Source organism: Suricata suricatta, chromosome 3, assembly GCF_006229205.1.
Source record: "Suricata suricatta isolate VVHF042 chromosome 3, meerkat_22Aug2017_6uvM2_HiC, whole genome shotgun sequence".
NCBI lineage: Eukaryota > Metazoa > Chordata > Mammalia > Carnivora > Herpestidae > Suricata > Suricata suricatta.
The window spans coordinates 174049057-174068525 of NC_043702.1; the positions used below are offsets into that span (position 1 = coordinate 174049057).

Sequence of the window (19469 nt, forward strand, 5' to 3'; positions counted from 1 at the left end):
GGGTCGGGGCCGGGGGCGGGCGGCCCGGGAAGCACGTGGACCGGGCCACTGGTCGGGAGCCTCGGGCCGGCGGCTGGGCGGCGGGAGGCCGGGTCGGGAGGTGAGGGAGGGGCGCCGACGCAGCCAACCCGGAAGGGAGTGGCGCCTCGAACCCCGCAGGACGCCGAGGGGACGGCCCTGGGCAGGAATCCGCGGGTCCGGGCGCGGGTCCTCGCTCCGCCGCTCGCTGTGTGACCTTGGGCCTCGCTGTCCGCCTGCCGCAGAGGACGGGCCGGGGTGGGATGCGCTCTGAAGCCCCCCGTGCCTCCAATTTTGGGCGAGTTTGAATGAAAAGAGGCCGAAGGCTCGTTGTGTTGGCCTGGAAGGGCCGCGAAAGGCTTGGAGTCCAGAGTGTCCTTAGGTCATGGGAGCCCGTTTCAGGGCACCCGGGGACTCCTGATCCTGAGTCCTGCTTCTCCGCGGCCTCATGACTACAGCGTCTGCCAGGCAGCTTCCATTGTCGGGTTCTGATTTCCCCAGCGCCACTCGCACTCCCCGGGACGCCTTAGCCCTGTCCCTCTGTTGGGAACAGGCCCGCATGAGTTCTTCCCACCCAGGGTCAAGGATTGGGGGTCTGGGGGGGGGGCAGCGCAGCTGGAACATGGGCTCCAGAGCTGGAGAGTGGGATTAAGTTGAGTTTTGTGCTTTCTAGTGGGGAGCAGGGTTTGGGCTTTCCATGCACCTCGGGCTCTGCAGAACAGGGGTGTTTGGGGGCAAGGACCACCCCCAGAGCAGGGGGCCATCCTGGCGGGGAGTGGAGAGCAAGCTGTCTTTCCTCCTGCAGTGGGCATCCTGCCTGCTTGGCCTGGGAAGGTAGAGGGGACCAGGCTGCTCCAGAAATAGACAAGTGGCCCGATGCAGCGGCCCCTGGGCTCCCCCCGCTGGCTGCCCCCAGCCGTCTCAGGGCAGGCAGGGACTTGGCTGGGGCCGGCCCGTGTGCCTTGTCATGCTACCTGTCAGACGGAGCGTGGGCCCTGCTGCAAGACCCCTTCCCCGTCCCCAGCTTTCGGTGATAGCCGTGGTCACCATTGGGATCACTCTCCGTACTGGCCCTTTCCCTCGAAGCGCTGACTGGCCCAGGGTGATGCGTTTGCACGTGCAGAGTGTGTTCACACGGGCACCGCTGCCTGTGATTGTGCGTTCGTGGCCTCGAGCAGGTGGAGATCAGTGTGAGGCAGCAGGCCGTGAGTGCTGGAAGGACCTGGGGGATGAGACTCAGACTTCTCTGCCCAAGACGAATGTGCCGGCAGACTGTGAAACTGCCACTCTGAGCGTCGATTTTGGGAAGTCGCCGCAGTCTGCTTACAGAAGTGCGATTCTGGAGGGTCTTAAAGCCCTCCAGGAGAACGGGCAGCAGCAGAAGGCATGCTGGAAGGGTCACAGGTACCAGTGAGCTCGGCCGATGAACTGACTCTCGATCTTGGGGTCGGGAGTTGGAGCCCCACGTTGGGCATAGAGATTACTTTCTAAAAAAGGAATTTGCAATTGGAACTTCTTAAAGTAATGGTTATTAGCCTTTTGTTGCATTGAGACTCTAAGGGGAACTCTGGAGCCCGTCCATAATGACGTATGCACATGCTCCTTAGATCCGTGCACAGTACTGACGTGAGAAAGCCCTGCCCTGGGGAGCTACGCTGGCACAGAGTAAATCACACCCCTGGCATCGAGGGCCAGGCTGGCTAAAAAGGCTTGGCTCCCATCTCCGGGCCCGGAAGGTGTTTGGAGAAATGCTGAGCTCTAGGGTTTGCTGATAAGGCCTAGGTCCCTGTCCCACCCACACCCCTGGCGGTCACCGTGCCCTATGCCAGGCGGCCGTGAGCGCTCAGCCACCTGAGCCCCCCCACCCCAGGCACCATCCTGCCGTGCCCGCCGCCTGGGAGCACGTATTCCGAAACAGTCTTGGACTGTTTGGGGAATCATCAGTCTCGCTCTTTTTGGTTGCTTTTGTGCCCAGAGCTATGTCTGATTTCCCCCGTTCTCACGGCAGCTGTCAGTCACCCTCTGGGTCTCGCTCTTCTGGAGATGACCCCTCCCTTTGGCACTGCTTAGCCATCCACTGCAGAGTTTCCTTGTTCTTGTTCTTCGGGTCTGGAGTCTCCTTCGCCCTATAGCAAGAAAGGTGGAAACTACACTTCCTGGAGACTTCCCACGAGTGAGGCGCAGGTGTGAGTGCTTTGTGTATTAGCTCATTTAACTCCCACAGAGTAGGCGATATTACTTCCGTTTTGCGGGTGGGAGAACTGGGACCTAAGGAAGCTAGATATTCGCCCAGAACCCAGAGCCTGCGCCCTACTATCAGAGAATTCCTTCAGCAGAATCCAGGACTAAATAGCTCAGTCCCCACTCCCCACCCCCGCCACCATTTTCCTATATCCCATGATTTCAAAAATAGAATTTTTGCTAGGAATGCATTTCCTTTATGTCAGAGTTAATAAATCCTTGCACAATTCATTCCACCATTACTTATTGAACGCCCATCATGTATCAATGTCATATATCAGTTCTTTCAGAGTTCTGACAGTCCGCCAAGTGGCTGCTACCAGGGTCTATTTTTTATGGATGTGGCAAGTAAGGCTCAAAGAAGTTAGGTAATTTACACAAAGTTACAGAGCGTTAGAAAGACACAGCCAGGGATCAAACTCTAGATTTCCTGCCTATCACAGCGTAGGCTCTTTGCATTAAGAGAGTCTACCTTCTAGGGCGCCTGGGTGTGTCAGTTGGTTAAGCGTCTGACTTTGGCTCAGGTCATGATCCACGGTCTGTGGATTCGAGTCCCACGTCGGGCTCTGTGCTGACAGCTCAGAGCCTGGAACCTGCTTCCTATTCTGTGTTTCCCTCTCTCTCTCTGCCCCTCCCCCACTTGTGCTCTGTTTCTCTCTCCCTCTCAAAAATACATGTAAAAAAAAATATATATATATAGGGGGCGCCTGGGTGGCTCAGTCTGTTAAGTGTCTGACTTTAGCTCAGGTTATGATCTTGCAGTTCGTGAGTTCGAGCCCCGTGTCAGGCTGGCAGCTCTGAGCCTGGAGTCTGCCTCAGATTCTGTGTCTCCTTCTCTCTCTATCCCTCCTCTACTCAAGCTCTGTCCCCCCACCCCCACATAAACGAATAAATGTTAAAAAATAAAAAAAACATTTATTTAAAAAAGTCTACTTCTTACATCACAGGGTTTCTCTGCTTTGACACTGTTGACCTTTGGGGCTGGGCGGTTACTGCGGTGGCTGTCCTGTGAATCGTCGGGGGGTCGCAGCACCTGCTAAATGCCAGTAGCAACTCCTCCCATGCCCTCAAACCCCTGCCGCAGGAGAGTCCCTGAGAAATGTCTGCTGCTGCCAGACGTCCCCTGGGGTAGGGGCTGTTATGTAGAGAGGGAGACTGTGTTCATCTCATTTTGTGCGGCCCCGCCTGCAGCCTGCCCACCCCCTGCCCCTAACTCTGTCGTCCTCTGGATCAGCGGCCCAGCTGGCGTGGACACGCGCATGGCTCAGGGACCATGTGCCTGTGTTTCCCTCCAGGGCTGTGGTGGAGGCTGTGCATCGACTTGACCTCATCCTTTGCAACAAAACTGCTTATCAAGAAGTGTTCAAACCGGAGAACATCAGCCTGAGGAACAAGTAAGCTGGAGGCTGCAGAACCGCAGATGCTGACGGTTCTGTCCCCCTGCCCGCCTGGAACCGTGGCGTATAAACAGGCACCCAGCCTCTTACCTCCTGACCTCGCGGTAGAATAATGGGCTGGGAGCTGTGGCCTTTCTGGACAAAGACATGGGGGCCCCTAGTTCTCCGTGAAGCCCCTGCATCTAACAGGGCCATACGGATGGCATTTGTGTTGGGGCAGCTGGCCGTGCAGCTTAATGACAGGAAAGAAAGATGGGTAAAAAGGCAGAAAAAAGAGAAGTCTGCAGGGAAAAAGATGATTACTGAAGTTCTTCCTGCTCCTGCCTCTGTCCCTTGGGGCCCCCCCTTGCCCCGCAGACCCGGGTTTGTCCTGGGTCATGCAGACGGACCCTGGGTGTCTGTCAGGAGGCACAGGGATGTGTCGGTCAGGTGTTGGCAAAGGCCTCCTCTCTCCACCCAGGGCGGTCAGTGTCTTGTGCCTGTCTGTGCCCTCAGGCTGCGTGAGCTCTGCGTCAAGCTAATGTTCCTGCACCCAGTGGACTATGGGAGGAAGGCTGAAGAGCTGCTGTGGAGAAAGGTGTACTACGAAGTCATTCAGCTCATCAAGACCAACAAGAAGGTAAGGGGACGTCCTAGATCTTGAGACGAGATGTGTCTGAAGAGGAGGCCAAGAAGGGAAGCAGCAGCCAGAAAGTGGGCCAGGACATGGCTGGAGAAAGAGGAGCCAAGGCAGAGAGGAGGGAGGGCGTCCGGTGTAATCTGGAGGGGGAGGGGAGGCGCCTCGCCCCAGGCGGTCCGGCCGGAGAAGTGGGTGTGGGGTAGCTCGTGAGCGAGAGGTGTGGACGCGGTTCGAGCCGAGAACAGAAGTTCCTCGTGCAGGAGGGGGCCGTCCTCTGAGCGGCTTGCTTAGCCAGCCCTTCCCTTTCCCGACGCCCAGCACATCCACAGCCGCAGCACCTTGGAGTGCGCTTACAGGACACACCTGGTTGCGGGGATTGGCTTCTACCAGCACCTGCTTCTCTATATCCAGTCCCACTACCAGCTGGAGCTGCAGTGCTGCATCGACTGGACCCACGTCACCGACCCCCTCATAGGTCAGTGACGTCTGCCAGTGGGCTCGAGGGGCAAGGCTCCGCCTCTAGCTCTGGCCGCCGTGTTCTGCTGGGTCGGGGGAGTCTAGCAAGACCCGCACGTGGCTCGTGGAGTTTGGGTTCATCCAAGCAAGCACGTGATGTAGGGTGACGATGTTGAGGGAAGAGAAAGGTTTCTTCTGTTCTGGGATTGTAGACGGAGCTGTAGTCGGAGGGAGGGAGGGATGGAACCCCCTAGAGCAGGGTTGGCTCTATTCATTTAACTGCCAGGACCGGCGTGGGGCTCAAGCTCAGGACCCTGAGATCAAGAGCTGCACGCTCGACGGACTGAGCCCGCCTGATGCCCAGGTGCTCTTTCTTTTAACGCCAGAGATTGTCTCCCAGGGTTTTTGCAAGTACTGAAAGTTCTAGAAATGTCTGGGGCTCCTGGACGCTCCTACCAGGGGTGCCTGTCTCCGTGTGCCTGCCCAAGGGGCTGGCGGCCGCGCCTTGCCTCCTCCTCTGCAGTCGGGCTGCCCTCTGCACGCCTCCCCTCCCCCGCTCCTCCCAGGAGCCTCTTGCCCCCCACACCCCTTCCCCTGCCCTGCTGCCCACTCCAGGTCCCAGCCTATGTCCCCACCACATGGCGGCACTCCCCCATCAGAAGCCCAGCATCGAACTTGGTGCATTAACAAAACATTACTTAAAAAGAAACCAAAGGGCACTTGGGTGGCTCAGTTGGTTAAGCGTCTGACTCTTGATTTCGGGTCAGGTCATGATCTCACGGTTCATGAGTTCGAGCCCCATGTCAGGCTCTGAGCTGACAGTGCTTGGGATTCTCTCTCTCTCTCTGTCTCTGTCTCCCCGCCTCCCTCCTTCCTTCCTTCCCTCCCTCCCTCCCTCTCTCTCTCCCTCCCTCTCTCCCTCCCTCTCTCCCTGCCCTTCCCCTGCTTGCTCTTTCTCATGAAATACACTTTAAGAAATAAAAACAAAACAACATAAGCTAAGACTGCCCTCGCAGGCCTGTAGCAGATGGCCAGGAGGGTCCTTAGTCCAGGAAAAGGCGAAAAACCCTTACCTCAAAGGGTCAGTTCCCCAAACTCCCGTTTTCCTCCCCATTGATGTTTTCGCATTCAAACAGATAAGAGGAGTCTAGAAAACACAAGGAAGGGCTTTTCAAATGGGAGTCACAGCAGCAGAGTGGCTGCGAGCTGGCGTGGACGAGGGGACGGGCCTGGAGCCAGTGTGCCTTGTGAATCCTGGCTCTGCCGCTTCCCTGCCGTGTGACGGCTCTCCTTGACTGTCAGGAGGGAGCCGAGAGAGCGGCCGCCTCCTGGGGTTGCCGGGGGTGGGTGAGGTCGACCCAGTTCCTGTCACATAGGAAAGCTGCCTCCTGAAGGGCTCAGGCTCTCCGAACTGAGTTACACCTCTGCTGGGGGCGGGGCATGAGAGCCCGGCACGTGGGGGAGGGGGGTGAGAGCCCAGCACATGGGGGAGGGGGGTGAGAGCCCGGCACATGGGGGAGGGGGGCTGAGAGTCTGGCACCTGGGGTAGGGGGGGAGGGGAGCCCATCACATGGGGGGAGGGGGGATGAGAGCCCATTACATGGAGGCGGGCTGAGAGCCCGGCACATGGGGGAGGGGGGATGAGAGCCAGGCACACAGAGCAATGGCCATGCCTGTCCTCATGCAAGGCAGGCTTACCTGTTCTCTGCAGGCGGACTGTCCAGGGGGCAGCCTCCTTGGTGGGCCGCCTCCCCTGGGTGGAAGCCAGGAGCACTGACCTTGGCCTCATTCAGGCCATTCTTCCTGCGCAGGTCTCCTGTCTGTACACAGACCTTTCAGCTTTGTGTCACCCTTTCCACCTGGGGCACCGAAGACTGTCCTGACACTAGAGCTTCACCTCTTACTCCTTTCTAGAAGCCTTCCTGTGATGACTTTTCACGTAGCCTTCCCCCAGGGACTATCCTGGCTTGAGGACCCTAGCCCGTCCCCTCCCCTCTGGCTCGAGTTTTCCTGTGAATTACCCGCCGGTCAGCCTCTGTGTCCTGGACGAGTGTCTGTCTGTCCCGTGGCACGGCGTTTTCAAGATTAGCGGAGGCTTCTTGACCTTCTTTTTCTGCCAGGAGGGGTGTTTCCCTTCAGGTAGGAGGCAGGGGAGTAGGCTTCTGAGTCTGTCTGTCTGTTTTTCTCAGGATGTAAGAAGCCAGTATCTGCCTCGGGGAAGGAGATGGACTGGGCACAGATGGCGTGCCACCGATGCCTCATGTACCTGGGGGACTTGTGTAAGAACCCGAACTTCGTCTTTTCTGTTCTGGGCTCCGGGACAGGCAGAAAGCTGCGTCATGTGTGGGCACCTCTGTCGACGGGCGCGGAGAGCAGGGGCTGCTTTGGCCACTGACTCTCCCCTCCAGCTGTACGCCGTTCCCTTCTTTCCGCTGCCCTTCCGTGAGTCAGAAAGGTTCCGTGAACACGGAAGAAGGAAAATGAACATTCAGAAAGTCCAGGTGGTATCTCGGTTTCAGTAGTGGGTTAGGAAGGTTTTAATTCGATGCTTTTGTCCTTTGGGCTTTTCTTTTGTCTTGATGGACTCCTAGAGGAGTTGAAATTAGACCTCATGGGGGACTTACCTCCCCAACAGATGTTTCTCCCAATAGAAAAGTGCTCTCTTGTTTGATGGCCCCTGGCCCTCTAGTCCTGGCAGCTGAAGGTTCCTCATTAGGCCATTGGTGGGTGGCTGTTGATTATCTTTTATTGCCTGAGGCTCCCTGTCTCCTTGGTCCCACCCCTCTCTGGGACCCCTGATAACGCCGTGTGCACAGGGCGAGTCCTCTGCTTAGATGGACTGGGTGTCCTTAGTAAGGCCTGGACATGACTGGACAGGAATGCCCAGTTGCATTCTGGAACCAAATATCAGAGTCTTTCCAAGCAGTTACATCTGCTGTGGGTCCCTTCCTTGGGGATAGGTGATCAAGAGCCTGTTATAAACACATTTTGAAGCTACCAGCAAGGAAGACAGAGCTGAAAACTTGCCCGTAGTCCCGCCAAGTTCAGACCGTGGCCTGAGCCCCAGCAGCCGGCCTCCCGGCTCACATGTCTTCCTCCCAGGCTCCCGCCACAGCCGCACGGAGGGGACGCCCGGACGAGGGGACGTCTTTCTGAGCCACGGCTTCATGGCATTTTCTCCTCTCTCCTGCAGCACGGTATCAGAATGAGTTAGCCGGCGTAGACACCGAGCTGCTAGCTGAGAGATTTTACTACCAGGCCCTGTCGGTAGCCCCCCAGATTGGTAAGTGGCCCCCCTGCCTGGGCCCCCCTCCCAGCTGCATTTTCCAAGGGCAAGACCAAGCCGCGGTGGCGGCAGGCTGCCTCGGGGCCCGAGCTCGGTTCCGCCACACTTCCACTCGTTTCACAGTATCCCCTCATAATGCACACTCGCTCTGAGGAGGGAGGCAGAGGGGAAGGATGAGAAGGTGGCCCCTCTGTCCCTGAGGTCCCTGTGGAAAGAAGAAACTCCCCTTCAGCTGTTTGTGCCTCGGGAGGCACAGGCAGGGAGAGCTGAGGCTCCATTACAGGGGGAGGTGAGGAGTAGCTCGTAGGCAGGAGAGCTCTGTGGTGAGGACCCGAGCGAGGGCAGAGGGTGGGGCTCCGTGACATCCCGTCAGCCTGGGAAGAGCTTCCACCGAGGGGCTGACACCCCCCGGGCACTGACCTCCCCGGCGGGCCGGAACTGCTAGGCCGGGAGTCTGCGGTCGGTGACCGCCTGGAGGCGTGGAGGGCCCCTCGGCTGATCGCCGGGACCCGGCATTCTCCCCCGAGCTCTCTGAGGCTTCGTGGGTCCTGGCAGCCTTGGGGAAGTGTTGTGCCCGCAGACTGCGTGACCTCTCTCTCTCCAGGAATGCCCTTCAACCAGCTGGGCACGCTCGCGGGCAGCAAGTACTATAATGTGGAAGCCATGTATTGCTACCTGCGCTGGTGAGTATCCGCCAGCCCTCCGCCCGGCCTGGCTCTCCCGTCCGCCCCAGCCCTCCACCTGGCCCGGCTCTCCTGTCCGCCCCTTTCCTGCTCTGCCTTCTCCCTTCCCTTTTCTAGCTCTGGGCTGACATAGGGAAGCTGAGGCCAAGGGGTCCCTCCTGTGGGGGGCTCCCTGACGCAGCCCCTCGACTTTTCACACGTCCGCCCGGGTTTGTAGGACCTGCGGCAGCCAGAGTCGCTGCCTATCAAAGTAGCAGATGACAAGAACTAAGGAACTATAGAGTTTCAGTGTCTCGGTGACCTGATGACAGTGGGTTAGGGTTAGGGCTGCTCACTGCCTCCTTGGGGCTGACACTCTGCTCTCAGGATAAGCAACGTTGTTCCCAGGTGCCCGGACTCGGCTGGGCAGTCTGCTGAGTCGGCATAGCTGGGTGGGGCCAGGCACGCGGGGTGCCACCGACCAGGCTGTTGTCGGACCTAAACTGGCTGGCACTCACCCACCACTGCCCATCAGGACCACCTATTTCAGCAGCCAGTCACGTGTGGGACAGGCTGATATAAACCGGGCTCCAAGGCAGAGGGGATGAAGTGGTCTTCTTAACTTTACTGCTCAAATCCTCAAGTATAAAGTAAGATTTACCTTGTAAGTCCACGTGTCACGATCCTTGGCTCACCTGGCCCAGGACAGCTGTCAGCTGTTCCCTTGTCTCATCGAAGTGTTTACTCTTGAGGTGCCCGCCTCCTTTTCTGGACCCCCCCCTCCCCGCCAGTGTGTTCATTCTTAAATACAGTTACCGGGTTTGTAGCCTTCCATTGCAGCTTGTCCGTTCCTCACACGCCCTCCAGGGAGTGCCCCCTTGTCCTTGCCCTCCCATCATACTTATGGGCATGATTTAGGGTGAGTTACTGCCAAAGAGAGCCCAGCACATCCGGGTGGGGAGGTGCTCACTGCGGTCCTGCCCTGTGACAGCACTTAGGTCTCGCTGTGCCTGGGTCAGGCCTGTGGGCAGGGCTCGCTGGGCAGATTTTCCCCTGGTGGCCTTGTCTGGGATCAGTCACGGGTGTTCAGCTGACCTGGAGGGCTGATGCGTCCGAAGAAAGGCTCATCTCCCCGCCCCCCCCCCACCAGCTGTGTGGTCACTTCCGGCAGCTCAGGGCTCCCAACAGTGGGTCAGAGCGGCTGTATTGCATAGTCCTCTCTCCCTGGTCCCCTGTTAAAGGGAAGCAGACAGGAAACCCACAAGTCACTGGAAAGGAGGGTCAGAGAATTTGTGGCTACTGCTTATTCCCGAGCACGTCTTTATTCTTTTCTGTACCTTGCTCTTTATGATGAAAAGGTTTTTCCCCAGAAAAGACATGAGGAACGGTTGGTGTTGTAGACTCTGCAGTGAGGCAGGTTTGGGTTCGAGGCTCTGCTCCACCAAGCGGTAGCCATGTGGCCTTGGTCACTTTCTGGTTCCTTCGGCTCCGGCTTCTTGCGAGTCTGTGCGGTGACGGGTGTGTGCCTGATGCGTAGGGGGCACACCTCGCCAGCTGTCGTGAGGACGGAAGTGGTGTGTGTAAACACCCTTGTGCTTGGTCGCCGCTGGGTGACTGCTGCGTGTTGTGACATGCTCTGTTGTGACAGAGTAGGATTATTTCACTTCTGGGTAGAGAGGAAACGGAGGCATTGATGTTACTCTGATCCATCTGGGAAGACGGCCTTCACCCTGAGCTTGTCCATGGGAGGGGAGGCTTGGGGCAGCTCGGATTTGCTAGAAGCGTTGTTCCCTAAAGCCCCAGCAGATCCGCCCCCCACCCCCACCCCCCCAAGACCCCATGGCTTACCGCCGCCTCCTGCAGCATCCAGTCGGAAGTGTCCTTTGAGGGGGCGTACGGGAACCTCAAGCGGCTGTATGACAAGGCGGCCAGAATGTACCAGCAGCTGAAGAAGTGTGAGCCCCGCAAGCTCTCCCCCAGCAAGAAGCGGTGAGTGGGGCGCGCGGGCCGGGGGGGCCGCGGCTGCTGGCCGCTTACCTGGGGCTCCTCTCCTTGCAGATGCAAAGACATTAAGAGGTTGCTGGTGAACTTTATGTACCTGCAAAGCCTCCTGCAGCCCAGGAGCAGGTGAGTGCACGAGGGCCGGCTCGCTCCCAGTCCTCCAGGTCCCCAGCTCTTCGTGCCCGCCCTGGGCCGCGTCTCTGACCTCCCTGGCACTCCTGCAGCCCGGTGGACTCAGAGCTGACCTCGCTCTGCCAGTCGGTCCTGGAGGACTTCAACCTGTGCCTCTTCTACCTGCCGGCGTCGCCCGGCCTCAGCCTGGCCAGCGAGGGTGAGGAGGACTACGAGGGCGGCTACGCCTTCCTCCCGGACCTGCTCGTCTTCCAGATGGGCGCCATCTGCCTCATGGGCGTGCACAGCCTGAAGAGAGCAGGTGACCGGCGTCCCGCAGCTCCGCAGTCACACACTTCCTCCTACGAGCAGTGCCGTCCCCGCCTGTGTCCCTGCTTGGCTGTGGGAGCGTGGGGGGCAAGGAAGCCTGCCCGGAAGTTGCCCTGAATGGACAGAGGCAGCCACACGTCGCCCCCCGCCCCCAGACGCCATCTCGGCCACGCCCGGGCAGGACATGAGGACGGAACGCAGAGCTGAGGGTGCAGACCAGGTTTAGGCCCTGCTCTGGCGGGCAGTGAGTTTTGCTGAGCTTCCTGGCAGGGGTGTCTGTGCAGCAGTCCTGGGAGGCGGGCGAGGCAGGGTCGGGTGTGCAGGTGCTCGGGCTGCAAGGAGGAGCCAGTGTGAGGGCCTCAGAGGCAGGGACGATGGCGTGGCCCGAGAGGGTATGGGTGCCCGAGAGGGTGTGCATGCGCGGGGAGGCACACAGTGAGCCAGCACATCCTGGAGGCTGAGACCTGAGGAATCTATTCTCCTTAGAGGAGGCTTTGAGGGGTTGTTGGGTCCTTGGAAGCGTTGAGAATGGGCGATGGGCTTAGCACCACAGGCAGCAGCTCCTCAGAGCCCCTGGCCCTAATGCCTGGCCCCCCCTGGCTTTAGGCTCCAAGCAGTACAGCGCGGCCATCGCCTTCACCCTGGCCCTCTTCTCTCACCTCGTCAATCACGTCAACATGCGGCTGCAGGCAGAGCTGGAGGAGGGCGAGAACCCCGTGCCAGCGCTGCAGAGTGACGGCGCAGGTGTGGGGCGGCCGGGGACCTGGGGGCGAGGAGCGGGGATGGGCGTGTTGGGGAGACGGCGTCACAGGGCGCCTAGGACTCCCGGGCCCCGCTGCGTCCCGAGGCTCCACCTGACCGTTGTCTTTGCACAGATGAGCCCTTGGAGAAGGAAGAGGCGCCGGGCCCTGAGCTCTCTCCCGCGGCCCCTCAAGCCAGTGAGGTCAGAAGGAGCCGGAAGTTCTCCCGCCTCTCCTGCCTCCGCCGCCGCCGCCACCACGCACCCAGAGCTGGGGATGACAGTGACCTGAGCGAGGGCTTTGAGTCGGACTCAAGCCGTGACTCGGCCAGGGCCAGCGAGGGCTCGGACAGCGGCTCGGACAAGAGTCTGGACGGTGGCGGGATGGCCTTTGATGCAGAGACAGACTCGGAAATGAACAGCCAGGAGTCCCGATCAGACCTGGAAGACATTGAGGATGAGGAGGGGCCCCGGTCGCCAGCCCTGGAGCCCCCGCGGCCCAGGGCAGAGGCTCCCGAGTCTCTCGGCGGCCCCCTGGGTCCCAGCGAGGCCAGCATCGCCAGCAATCTGCAGGCCATGTCTACCCAGATGTTCCAGAGCAAGCGCTGCTTCCGCCTGGCCCCCTCCTTCAGCAACGTGCTCCTGCAGCCCCGCGCTGCGGCCGGCCCGAGGCCCTGCGTCAACGGGGATGCGGACCGGCCCTCGGAGCCAGGTATCCGGGCCTCCCGCTGTCCTGCCCTGGACCGCACCTCCCCACCACCCTTGCCGCGAGCGCCCCCGTCCCCACCCCCCGCCGCGCTGCCTTGCGTCTGACTGTGGTGCGGTCCCGGGGCGTGCTCCCGCTTGCTCCTCACTCCCAACCCCCCACCCCCAGCCTGTCTCGTGGGCTTCCCCTCCTCCCACTCCCCTGCCCTGTGGGTGCGAGGCATCGCTCCCCGCATGGCCGCTGCTGCCTCCCCCTGGTGCCAGCCCGCGTCCCACCAGGGCAGTCGGCTCCAGTGGCCCCTCTCCCAGGGTCTTCCCTGCACAGGGGCGCCCAGTTGGCAACAGCGAGCATTTCCTGAGCATGTCTGCCAGGCGCTGGGCTGGACTGTTGTTGGGTGTTGTCTCGTTTAAATTTTTTTTGAGAAAGAGAGAGCTCGTGCAGGGGAGGGCAGAGAGAGGGAGGGAGGGAGATACAGAGTCCAAAGCAGGCTCCAGGCTCCAGGCTCCAAGCTGTCAGCAGAGTCCACAGAGCCCGATGTGGCTCTCGAACCCATGAACCACGATAGCATGAAGTGAGCTGAAGTCTGACACATAACCGACGGGGCCACCCAGGGGTCCTGGGTGTCATCTTGTTTGCTTTTCACAGTCGGCCTGGTAGGGGAGGAGCTGTCCTCTGTGTTGAGTGCTGTTCCTTGCCTCCAGGCGTCTGCGCCTGGTGCTTCCTTGGTCTGAAATCTACTTTCCTCCCTTGCCCAGAGCCTCTCGCGTGGCCCATTCTTACCTGCTCCCTGGCTTTTCCTTAAACCGCTCGGCCTAGGATCCTTCCAAGGCTAGGTTAGATTTTCTCCCATGGGCCCTGGGGCCTCTGCCTCTGCGGCCTCTGCGGCCTCGCACTCAGCTAAGGCTGGCTGTTGACCACGAGCCTCTCGAGGGCAGGGCCGTCTGGGTTCGGCGTGTTGTGTGCTCAGAGCCGAGCGCTGCGCCTGGGGGTGGGGTGGGGGCTCAGGGAGCGGGTCCGAGAAGCGAGGAGGCTGATGTGCGGAGGCCCAGGGCCTGCTGGGGCTCGGACAGCCGGGGGCCGGGGAGTTCAGGGCTGCATGCCTTGTCTCCCTCCCGGCGGCCCCCTCCGCAGTGGGGGCCTTGCTTCCTGGCACAGAGCCGGTCCTTCATAAATACCGCACAAGTGACTCGCTGCGGACCCCTCACAGGTTTGCTTGAATCAGAAGTGGGTTTTAAAAGGCCTCGGTTTCCTTGCTTGAAGGCCAGCAGTTAGCGGGTGTAGGAAAACGAGCCAGAGTGTCTAGTGAGTTCCCCATCTTTCATGTCAGAACCGTCCTGCAGGGTCCAGGGTGCGCGTGTCCCCCCGCACCGGGCGGTGGCTCACCCGGCTCTGTGCCCACACAGCCTCTGAGGACGGCTCCGAGTCGGAGGGCAGCGAGTCCAGCGGGCGCTCCTGTCGCCACGAGCGCAGCGTCCAGGAGAAGCTGCAGGTGCTGGCGGCCGAAGGCCTGCTTCCCGCCGTCAAGGTCTTCCTGGACTGGCTGCGGGCCAACCCGGAGCTCATCGTTGTGTGTGCACAGGTGCGGCGCCGGGGGTGGGGGGCGGGGGCCCCACGTGGTTCCAGCATGGCGCAGGGTCCTGCCGGGCACCTGCTTTGTGCTGGGCCCTGACGCTCCGCACGGGAAAAGGATTAGCCGCGGCCTGGCCCAGACACCAGTTCTCTGGGCGGGGCAAGTGAGAGCTGCTTCCAGTCCGCTCTGCATCCGTAGCGGCGCCTTTTCAGGTTCAATGTGCCTTGAGCCTTGAGCCTTGGTCTGAGTTGCTTTATGATGGCAGCGCCCCCTTGGCTGAGGAGGGCCCGTGGGTTGGTGCCAGGCACGCCCTTGGGTGTGTGCTCACGTTTGTTGGCAGCTGGTCATTCAGCAGCCTTAGTCATTGAGGCAGGTGTGGTCACGGCGGGGACAGGGGGTCCAGAACGGGCAGGTGGGGGCTCGAAGATGGAGAGGGGCCTCCCCACCAGTCAGCCCTTCCCGCTCCCGAGACCCATAGTGTCCTTCCTGTGGTTCCCCCCCCGCCCGCCCCCGCATCAAAGCTGCAACTGGTGATGCAGTTCATTCCTTGTGGGATCAGCCCCCTGTTTTCCGAGTCTTCTGGGAGCCCCTCCTCCCGCCCCATCAGCTCCCGCCGGGCCTGTGGCCATCGCCCACACCCGCAGGTGTAGCGTTTTCGCCTCGTCCTGCCCGCTGAAGGCCCCTCACCGCTTTCCCCAGAGCTCCCAGAGTCTGTGGAACCGCCTGTCGGTGCTGCTGAACCTGCTGCCGGGCGCTGGGGAGCTCCGGGAGTCTGGTGAGTGAGGCCCTGCAGAGCCCATCCCTCTGCGCAGTGACCCAGCCACCCTGACACGGCGGCCACTGTGGTGTCGGTGTGTCCGGTTTCCCCTGACGCTGCCCCTTGGCCGGCCAGGGAGTATGCTCCCCGGGGAAGGCAGGGGTGGGCGGGAGCCGCCGGAGGAGCCTGGGAGCCAGCCCTGGTCGCTGGTGCCCATGCCTGACCCTGAGTCCGCCTCTGCCTCCAGAGCTCACCCTTCCGTGCCGCCTCTGCCTCAGGCCCACCCTCCCCGCCTCTGGCCTCACCTGAGAGATGTGCCCTCCCTACGTCCACCCTGCTGCCAGGCAGCCTTCCCCATCTGAGCCCGTTGCTCCCCTGCCCACCCAGCTCTGGCCTTGCTGATCTGCGCGGACGGGCCCTTGTGTCCGTCCGTCTGTTCGCAAGCGGAGGAAAGGCCATGTCCTCCCTCTGGGGGCTCCCGTAGGGCCTCACTTGTCTTCTTTCCTCCAGGCCTGGCCCTGTGTCCCGAGGTCCAGGACCTTCTCAAAGGTGGTGACCTGCCCGACCTGCCCTCTAACCTGCTGCTCCCAGAGGACACAGCCCTGCGTAACCTGCCTCCCCTGCGGGCCGCCCACAGACGCTTCAACTTTGACACGGACCGGCCCCTGCTCAGCGCCTTAGAGGAGGTGAGGACGGCGTCTCTCACGCTCAGGCTCCGTCAAAGCAGGCCGCCCCCCAATCCGGGCAGGGAGAGCGTCCGTGGGCCGGGCCGGCCGGGCTTCCCGCGGAGCCACCGAGCGCCTTTCCTCCTTGGCAGGACGCTCGTCCACAGGGGCGAGGGGCCTCCCTCCACCGTGCGCCCCGTTCGCAGAGAGCCGAAGCGGGCGCTGGCTGGGTTGGGGGAGGGCGGCGCCCGCGTAGGCCAGTTGTGCTTTTTTGTTCTCGTTTAGTTAACATTCATTAGAGCGTGTGCACACTGGCTGAGGAGGGCAGAGAGGGGGAGGCACAGGATCTGGGGCAGCTCCAGGCTCTGAGCTGTCCGCTCAGAGCCCGACGCGGGGCTCGAATCCGCGAACCGTGAGATCGTGACCTGAGCCGAAGTCGGACTCTTAAGTGGCCGAGCCCCCCAGGCTCCCCGGGCTGGTGACCCACAGGGCCCCTCTGGGGACACCTGAGGAAAACCAAGTGAGCAGGCCTCCCACCGTCCCCCGCGCACACACAGGCGAGCCTCTTGCTTGCTCTCCAGCCGGCAAACCTGGCTTTGGTATTCTGTGGTCAGGGCTGTAGAGGAGGTTTTTGTCGGCGGGGGAAGCGTTGTTTTGCCCGCCAAAAACCGAGATTGGAAATGTCGATGTAGCCAGTGCCCTCGTGTCACACGTCCGGCCCGGAGGAGGGAGGTGGCATCAGCACCCAGGTCCTCCTGTTCCCCGCGCCGCACCCCTACCTCCTGCGCTCCCCAGTTCTCGTCCTCCGGGAGTCCCTGCTCTGGCCCCCGGGGCTCTGGGCTCAGTGCTCCCACCCCCCACTCACAGACCACAGGCCTTTCTCAGGAGCCCCTGTGGGCTGGGGCGGGGTGGGGGTGGCTGCAGGGCCCTGCTCTGCCTACCCCCCCCCATGTCCCCTCAGGTGGTCGTGCGCATCTGCTGCATCCGCAGCTTCGGCCACTTCGTCGCCCGCCTGCAGGGCGGAGTCCTGCAGTTCAGCACGGAGGCTGGCATCTTCCTCAGCGTCGCACAGTCCGAGCAGGAGGGCGTGCTGCCGCAGGCCCAGGCCCAGATCCGCATGGTGAGCCTGCCCACCTGCTCCCGCCAGGCCCGCTGGGAAGCCAGGCGAGGGGACCGCAGGGAAGAGTGTGCGGAGCGGGGCTGGGGACGGGGCGGTGGGGGGGGTGCGCAGGGAGGGCACTGCCGGTCGGGCCTGTGGGCGGGGAGTGAGAGGTGCCTGTGTCCAGGCCGCCTGGGGGTTGAGGGCGAAGTCCATCTGCTCCTGGTCTGAGCTGAGCCAGTTCCCTAAGCTTGCTAAGCCTGCTTCCCTCCCAGTTCCGTGGCACTGGTGGCATTGACCTTCGGGGTTGTCCTACAGAGAGGGTGGCCATGCACCTCCTCCAGCAAGCGCTGCTGACCCTTCTTCCTCTTCAGGGGGTGAGGACTGCAGGGCGCAGGGAGTGCCGGGTCTGGCTACCAGATGCCCTGCAGGGTTCCCCACCCCTGCCCCACAGCACAGAACAGGGCCGGGGTCATGTTCATTCACCCTCACACACACACTGAGCGTCTGCTCTGCGCCACACGTCCTGTGCGAGTCCGCCTGCCAGCACTGGGCTTGCTGCTGTGAGCAAGGGAGCGGCCCCCCCCCCCCCCACGCTGGGTGGGGGCGGGCCTGACACTGAAGCCCGGCCCCCGTGCCTCGGCAGGCCTGGGGGGCTCCTGTTTGTCCCAAGCCGGTCCCCTCTACCGTGCCCTTTCTTTCCCCAGCCCTTGGCCTCCCGCAGCTCTGAGCGCCCCTTCCTGCAGACTTTCCGCTTGGCTGGGAAGGGGCAGAGGCTCCCCAGAAGCTCCCTTTGTTGTGTTAAGAGTAAGCACGTTTTGTTAAAAACAAGTCTTGTGTTGAGGCTTTTACCGCTGTTCTGTAGAGGAAAACACACAATTATAAAAATAGTTCTGGGGGAAATGACACAGCCTTGAAAAACGTTAGTGTTTGTAGGCGTTTCCTGTGGTCTAGAGCTCCCAAAGACGGTTTCTTGGGGACAGGGAGTTCTGGAGAGCCCCTCTCGTGTGGCACCGGACAGCGGGTCACACCGCCTTGCTGCAGCTGCACCCGGCCCTGCCTTGGCCGCAGATGTGCACGCCCCGGGACGTCTCCCTCCGCACACGCTGCTCCCTGTGCCGTTCTCGCCCAGCGTGTGGCACCAGGGGGCAGGGTGATGCGAGAGGGAGCGTGCGGGGCTGGAGCGGGCATGCTCTGTCCCGGGGCTCTGGCACCTGCCCAGGTCAGCGGCCGGCTCTCCCCGAGGAACGCGGAAGCCCACCTCTCTGAGCCGCCTGGCCCCAGGGGGGCCCCTGCGCTGCCCCCTTAGTGCCTCCAGTCGCCTCTGGAGCGTGGGGCGTCACGATTCTAATTCCAGCCTAAACGCTTCTTTCCTGGGCTCGATTCCTACAGTGACTGCGCTCCCCGCCCTCACCAGTCTACCACGGGACCTGTGGGAAGGTGCTGTCACTCTGGCTCTGCGTGTCTCCTCTCTTCTGCCACCAGAGTCTCTCCAGGGGACGCGCTGGGCACCTTGGACAGGGCCATTCACCGCAGGGCTCTGCGGTGTCATCGTCAGGACAGACGTTAGGACGGACGACACTGTTGACCGTAGATTTCATTCAGATTTCACGAGTCTTCCGCTGACGTCTGTTTCCTTTTCCGGCACCCACGTGTCGGGTTCTTACGCGTCCTCGCTCTGCTCTGGACCTTGATGGTTCTGAAGGGCATGGTCACTTAGGTCTTGGCTCCGTCCAGATGCGTGTTGGCCGTGTTGTCCAGGTTGGAATGTGATTGTACGTTGGAGGTTAACGGGTTTTTTTTCACGCCTGCAAAAGCAAAGGGCTTTATTACGGGCTGCGGCTCGGGTTCACAGACTCCACCAAGCCGCTGGCCACGTGCAGAGAGAGCCGAGTGGTTTTTTTAATGTGTGTTAGAGAGAGCGAGAGCGAGCGAGCGCAGGGAAGGGGCAGAGAGGTGGAAGCGGGTCCTGAGAGACCCTGGCCTGAGCGGAAGCCAGAGGCTGAGCTGACGGAGCCGCCGGGGCGCCCTCGAGGCGGACGTTTTGGCGCGCTGCCCCGAGGACGGCGCAAGGAGCCTTCAGCGGCTTCTCCCCGGTGCCTTTGAGGGTAAGCCCCCAGCCCTAACCTCCTCTGCGGCCCTGGTACGGAGTTGGGCGTCCTCCAGGAGCCCGAGCAGGGCCGCGGAGGGTTTTCGTCAGGACCACGGTGGCACCAGACGTTGACACCGCTGCTTTGGTTGTAGGCAGGGGACTGGATCGGGCAGGGCGGGCGGAGCCAGCTTAGAGTGGGGCCGCGCAGCAGAGACGCAGGACGTGCCGTCGGGGGACCGGGGACTGCGGGAGCTCAGGGGGTGGTCACAGCCAGCGCAGCCTCCTGACTCGGGCAGACGGGGGCTTGGTACCAAGCTGGGGGCCGTGCAGAAGGGGGTGGCGGGTTGTGAGGGGCTGCAGGGCCCTCTGGGCAAGAGCCGCTGCTTCGGGAAGTTGGTGGGTGGTGACAGGAGGCGGCCCCAGGACGGAGTGGCGCAGAGAGAGCACCTCCTGTGCAGCCCCCACTGTTCTGCTCCCTCCCCGGGGCGCCTGGTTTTCTCCCGAGCCTTCTTGCCCTCACTCAGCAGGGGCGAGGGCGCCGACCCCGGGATTCCTCTCGGCCGACCCATTAGACTCCGCAGTCTCTGGGGAAAGGGGCTGGGCCCAGCTCCTCGGCCCAAGCTGAGCACCTGGTTTTGCCTCGTAGGCTCAGGAGGAAGCGCGCCGGAACCGGCTGATGCGAGACATGGCCCAGCTCCGCCTCCAGGTGAGCCGCCGGGC

General features: G+C 61.7%; 1 protein-coding gene and 1 long non-coding RNA gene across 5 annotated transcripts in view; one reads left to right on the forward strand and one right to left on the reverse strand.

Moving 5' to 3' along the window:
• SMG5 (SMG5 nonsense mediated mRNA decay factor) overlaps nucleotides 1–19469 on the forward strand; it is a 23505-nt gene that overhangs the window by 392 nt on the left and 3644 nt on the right. For 2 of the 4 annotated variants that reach the window (XM_029935982.1, XM_029935981.1), the window contains exons 2-17: nucleotides 3555–3653; nucleotides 4152–4275; nucleotides 4594–4750; nucleotides 6921–7010; nucleotides 7925–8014; nucleotides 8622–8700; nucleotides 10543–10668; nucleotides 10738–10806; nucleotides 10905–11113; nucleotides 11728–11865; nucleotides 11997–12572; nucleotides 13970–14145; nucleotides 14836–14911; nucleotides 15404–15579; nucleotides 16520–16678; nucleotides 19396–19455. In XM_029935982.1, coding sequence (XP_029791842.1) covers nucleotides 3555–3653; nucleotides 4152–4275; nucleotides 4594–4750; nucleotides 6921–7010; nucleotides 7925–8014; nucleotides 8622–8700; nucleotides 10543–10668; nucleotides 10738–10806; nucleotides 10905–11113; nucleotides 11728–11865; nucleotides 11997–12572; nucleotides 13970–14145; nucleotides 14836–14911; nucleotides 15404–15579; nucleotides 16520–16678; nucleotides 19396–19455 — 2404 coding nt within the window. Of the gene's footprint in view, nucleotides 1–1201; nucleotides 1423–3554; nucleotides 3654–4116; nucleotides 4276–4593; nucleotides 4751–6920; nucleotides 7011–7924; nucleotides 8015–8621; nucleotides 8701–10542; nucleotides 10669–10737; nucleotides 10807–10904; nucleotides 11114–11727; nucleotides 11866–11996; nucleotides 12573–13969; nucleotides 14146–14835; nucleotides 14912–15403; nucleotides 15580–16519; nucleotides 16679–19395; nucleotides 19456–19469 lie in introns of those variants that run through there. The other 2 variants (XM_029935984.1, XM_029935983.1) reach the window with 2 other exon arrangements.
• LOC115288568 lies at nucleotides 3201–6925 on the reverse strand. Its single transcript, XR_003907099.1, has 3 exons — nucleotides 6430–6925; nucleotides 5805–5878; nucleotides 3201–4981 (listed from the first exon to the last, which is right to left on the reverse strand). It is a non-coding gene; the product is annotated as an uncharacterized LOC115288568 (long non-coding RNA).